This window comes from Mesitornis unicolor, unplaced genomic scaffold (assembly GCF_000695765.1).
Source record: "Mesitornis unicolor isolate BGI_N332 unplaced genomic scaffold, ASM69576v1 scaffold20977, whole genome shotgun sequence".
In the NCBI taxonomy this organism is placed as follows: domain Eukaryota; kingdom Metazoa; phylum Chordata; class Aves; order Mesitornithiformes; family Mesitornithidae; genus Mesitornis; species Mesitornis unicolor.
In genome coordinates this window covers 4,169-9,695 of record NW_010198653.1, presented here as the reverse complement: position 1 = coordinate 9,695, position 5,527 = coordinate 4,169, and the positions used below count along the sequence as shown (strand labels likewise).

The 5,527-nt window shown below is 40.4% G+C and overlaps 1 protein-coding gene across 1 annotated transcript; it reads right to left on the bottom strand.

Moving 5' to 3' along the window:
* Positions 1 to 782: 782 nt before the first annotated feature.
* LOC104544361 (ADP-sugar pyrophosphatase-like) lies at positions 783 to 5,520 on the bottom strand (the record flags this gene model as incomplete). Its single annotated transcript, XM_010189213.1, has 5 exons — positions 5,458 to 5,520; positions 3,433 to 3,500; positions 2,222 to 2,274; positions 1,416 to 1,523; positions 783 to 878 (listed from the first exon to the last, which is right to left on the bottom strand). Coding segments are annotated over exons 1-5 (388 nt in total), but the record flags the coding sequence as incomplete, so codon positions are not given.
* Positions 5,521 to 5,527: the final 7 nt, after the last annotated feature.

Below are 5,527 nucleotides of genomic sequence, written 5' to 3'. Positions count from 1 at the left end.
TCACGCTGTGCCAGGCCAGGCCCATACAGACTTGTTTCCAGCACCTTGGTTTCCTTTCCATCCCATAGACTGACTTAGCCTTATAGACTTCCTCAGCCTATCAGTGTCCCATTTTTGCCATCACCTGTCCCCAGCACACAGTTGTACCCAATAATAAAGAGCCAGGTCTCAACTATAATGACACTCAACAGAAATCATATGCAAGTGCCTCAACTTTCTACACACCTTCTCAAGTTTTATTTTTGACCCTTGTTTTGCCTCCATTTTGTTTTATGTAGGAAGCATTGGATTGGCACTGATCACGTTCCAAAGCATCTCGGGATTTACTCCAATTATTCTCTCCTTTCTTCTTTCTGGTTGGAGAACCTGAGTACTGTCACCTCCCCACAACTGACATGAGGGTGACCTCCACTCAGACTGCTTCACACAGATACCGTTTTACCTAAATTCACAGATGTTGTTCACATTAAGTCAAGCAATTTAGACCTTTAATGCTAAAATTCCAAACCACAGCTTGGATAACAGGGGTTTGTGTAAAGGGTCTTAATTAACAGCAAAGTTTTCCCCTATAGACATCAACCTGTAACTTGACGCCTGTATGTTCAACAGAAGCTCAGCAACTGACTCATCAAGGACCAAAGTCTCACAGGTACAGCCATGGGATATTACTCTTGCTAATCTGTGCAAACTTTTCCACATAGATTTTCCCTTTGTTTTAGAGCATTTTAGACATTTAGAGCACCCATCACAGACAGAATTATTAGCTTTGGAAAAATAAAGACCTGGAGTGCATTCCACGACTTCCCCCTTGTAGCCGGTTTCTTCCTCCAGCTCTCGCAACGCAGCGCTTTCTGCAGTCTCATTTTCCTCAATGAGGCCTGTGAGATAAATGATACACAAGAAAAATTGAAAAGGTAGCACTTAATCACAATGCCCTTTCCAAGATCTAATCCAGCTTTACAAATGAGGTGAAACATTGTCACTACCCTAACGCTACAGAGGTACAAAACAAGACATTGGGAAGGATTCCAGTTCCAGGATTCATCATGCTGCTGCCCACGTCTTCAACTGATTTTCTACAGCAGCATGCTACCTGCCCAGGCAATGGCATTAAAATTCTGGTGAGGGGAAGAAGCCAAAATGCTTTGACTCTTACAAGAAAGGAGGAGTGGAGGGAAATGCAATACTCTACTGCCAGAGTAGTGCGCACAATGCCTCCAATCTGCTAAAATGAACTATGTTTACTTTGTATCCTTCATTACCAAATATTCCTATTTCTGAATAGCACACTGAGCTACAGAGCTCACCACGATTTTCTGGTTAGAGCTACTTCATTAAGATCGACAAGCCAAGCACATCTAAACACACTTCACTGTCAGCTTCATGGGACTCATCTTAATGTTTTGGTCACTTACCTGCAGGAAATTCCAAGCAATAGCCGTTAATTGGGGGCCTGAACTGTTTCACCAGGACAACGCAGTCGTAGTGGAGAGTTCTCTGTAGTACTGCTATCACTGCTACACCTACAAACAGCGGTGGAAGACACAAGTACGTAGTATGTGAGTATAGCACAAAGTGGGTAGTTAGTGCTAGGTCTGGAAAGGAACCCAAGTGCTGCTACTCTGAGCATTAAACGTTTAGATGCCTGCTCCAAAATCCTCAACTATGAATTCAAGCTTCTTGTATTAAGTGTGATGAAAGATAAAAGCCCAAAATGAGATCTTCCAAGTATCCCAGAAAACAAGAGGCACACATACCAAGCAAAACCATGGCTTAGCCCACCAGTATCTAGAGAAGGGCCCTCTTGCCTGCAGAGACCATTTGGAAGCCACTGCATGGAACCTCTTTCTACACTCCTTCCATGGCTAAATCATGTTCCTCTTTTGCCCAAAATGAACTGGATCCCTGGCCCCTCACAGCAGACCCAGTTCACCAGCCTGTGAGCTACTCTGTATCAGGGCATCCATCCCATCTTTGAAATGGCTGCATTCTCCTAAGATGAATACAATAATCTTGAAAAAACACTCCTACCAGTAAGGTTCTGATTCTTCAGCACTTAAGGCAGCACTTCATTAGCTCAGGGGTACAGCAAGCTCTGCTGAGCTATTTGTTCCCATCCTCATTCATTCAGAAGTAGATTGGCTCTAACTCGGCACTGTGAGTTTCTCAGAAGAGCTTTCACAGGAAAAAATGCAAACAAAAAAAGTCACCAAAGTCTCACCATCAGCTGAAACACCCTTTTTGTTGCCAGTACGCTTTACAGTTTCCCAGGTTCTGTTTAACACAGAGAAAAGAACAAATGAATACATTAAAAGGAACAATATCAACTTTATTTTTAAGTCTTCTACCCTTGCTACTTTCAAAGCAAAATACGTCATTACACAGTGAGGCCCCATGAGAAATCAGCAGGTCTTAGGCAAGCTCTGTCATGTACTGGCACTATAAAATCTCTGTAGTATCATTTTGGTTTGCCTACTTAAAGGAGGGAGAGAGAAAATAGTTAATGAATGATTGTTTAAGATCACTAAGACATAAATGACTGTCACAGAACAGGTAAGTCTTATAAAAGTGATCCTGGAAAAGTGCAAAATGAAGCAATTTCTATATAAAACATGTCAGACTCTGAAAGACAGTTTTGTAACAAGACCACATGCATTCTATCTCGGTTTTGCCTAAGTTTTATAGTGTAAGCTATTGCGAACTCTCAGCTCAGTTACTTGAGCACATGAGGAGCATAGAGGCAAGGAAAACCAAAGCCTCTCTCCAAATAATAAGCAATGGGATGAGAAAAAATACAAAAAATCCACCAGCAACAAAAATCCTTTCACAAAAGCTCCAATCTTTGCTATTTTTTAAAAGGATGCTTTGCAGATGAACTGGGAAGCACTAGAGAAAGCAACCAGTGCAGAATCTAATACGTTAAGGGGAGAGAAGAAAAGCCGTGTGGTCACATTTAGATAAATACAGCAAAATCAAAGCATGCAAAGGAATTGGACAGGCGTGATAATATACAAGAGGACAGAAACACATGAATCATGCGCAAGATCCAGCACTATCAGCAGGGAAAAAGGAGCCCTTAATGAAGGACCAGAAAAGCCACAGGATGGCCTCTCTGATCATCAAAGTCCAACTGCAAAGCTAGAACTTGCTTCTGCATAGTGTCTTTACAAGGGACAGCAAATACAAGGTAAACCAGGGGCCAGTGTGCCCAAAAGAATTTAGGAGCCAAATTCGACCCCACATGCCACACATCTGCAAGAGTAAGACTTTTTTTTTTCTCTCTGAACAGCACAAACTATAAAGCAATTACACAAGGAATGGATCTCAGCTTGTTCTGACTAACAGGTTTGTAATGCTCATATTCTCTAGCCTGGCGCTAGTCCATACATTTGGGAACGCTACAGGAATCTGAAATGCTGGAGAAGCAAATACCTGGTTTTACCAAAGGGATCAGTGTAAGTTGTTTCTTCAAGCTTCAACCATCTTCTTTCTACGATTACCTAAAAGAAAAAATTCTTTGTTAAATACATTATAAAATTAACCCCAAAGATATTTGGGGGCTAAGGGGAGAAACAACACGACTATTTTTGGATTATTTTGAAGACAAAATCTCAGCAGCAGAGTAAGTGCAGGAACATGCAACAACATTCCTGTAGCTATTATGGAAAAAAAACACTTACTCCAAGCTCTTGAATAGGATTAGAAAATAAGCCCAGTAACGTTTCTTAACATGACTTTTGTAACCAAGTTGCAATTAATTCAGTGCGACGTCATGTACTGGAAAGTCCTTCTCTTTTTAGAAGGATTTTGCAAAGGTCACATTTCAGCTGAGAAAGAAAAAAGGGTCACTGGCCTGTGCAGACTTCAGCTATGCTGGTGATTACGAGGACCCACTTGTCAGAGAGCGTGGGCTAAGAGCTAAGCACGTAAGACTGAAAACCAAACTATTTTGAAACTTTCCTACATTTTCCTAGAAGAAAAAGAGAAATTTTATTGTCATATGCTTGTCAGGTGCACAATTAAAACCTGTGGAAGCTGGCCCAGATGCGTAACTTCTGCTTTGCTAAATTCCCTATTTAGGGCCTGAGGACACTTTGCAGTGTGTGTTGCATTCACCATACTCTGTTTCAGAATGAGTTATTTTTATTGCTTTATCTATTACTTTGATGGGCAAATCACATCTGCTTTTGCTTACAACAGCCTGACTGTGGGTTCCCAAAAAGAGGAAGAAGGAAGTAAGATGAGCTGCTGCTTTCATGGAAGAAGATATTCCAACATCAGACCACGTAGTTACTGAAGAGTTGCAGACCCACTTTCAACCTATGGGCCACTGGCAAAAGCGTGGTAAATACTCTCCTGTATTAATCTCACAAAGTCACTGAAAAAGCTAAATTGCTTACAACACGTAAGATCTAATTGCAAACTTTCAGTGACACCAAAAAAGAGAAGTAAGAGGCCTTACATAAATATATTTAAGGAAAAAAAGAGGATAAAATGAAAATGTTGCCTGCAAAAACACAGGTCTTAACAGAAAACCCAACCCTTACAAAAACTAAACCCTTCATGCTCGAGAAATATTCATATTAAAACACTGCACAGGGGAAAAAGCCATAAATATAACCCAACAATGCGAGTTTCTTCTTTCCTGAAAAAAGTTTTGTACCTTGAAACCTGAAGAAATTACAACACTGTGTTCATTCCAAGGAAGGAAGGCTGGATAAAAGAAAGTACCTTTGTGTTATAAGAACAGCACGACACTATTGCCAAACCTGCCTTTAACACCAAAGATTAATGTTTAAGAAATCACTTAAAAGAGAACAGAAACAAACACAGGCAGTTCAAATTAGGGTGAAAGTGCTCCTCATAAGCACCCAGAAATACTTCCAAAGTCCTTCCTCAGGACCCCGTCTTTTCTGCTTCTGTGATGTGAGCACAGTAATTTTGAAAAAATCTTACTACCTCCTTACTAATGTCTTTAGAATAGAAAATTATCTACATTCAAACCCTTTCAGAAAGCAGCAAAGAAGATACAAACTTAAATGCTAAGGCAACTCTTAGAGGTTCATCCTGAAGGAATGGAAAACAAGGCTGAGTTTCGTGATCCATGAATTTTCACAGTCTCTCAGAGGTATCAGCATTCTTTCTGACCATTGAAAAGAGCCTGAATAGACAATACAAGAAACAGCTGCAAAATCTGAACAAAAAATAAGCTTGAAATAATGCAACACCGTAGATTTCTCTCTCCCTGGTGATAATTTGTCCGATTATCTCAACAAAGAGAAACGCCGCCTTTTTTAAACTCTCTGACCATCAGGAAGAAGTGTTTTGTCGACTGAATACATTTTACAAGCATACACATCTACAGCATTTCTTACTCCGCACTCACAAACATTCTGTTCAGTCTAAATAGTCGTTATTTAACATCAAACAAATGTGTCAAACCCAAACATTTTATACCTCCTCTTTAAGAACGGATTGTCTAGCAGTTTTTGGAACTTCTGTGGATGGCTCAGCTGCCATTTTCAGG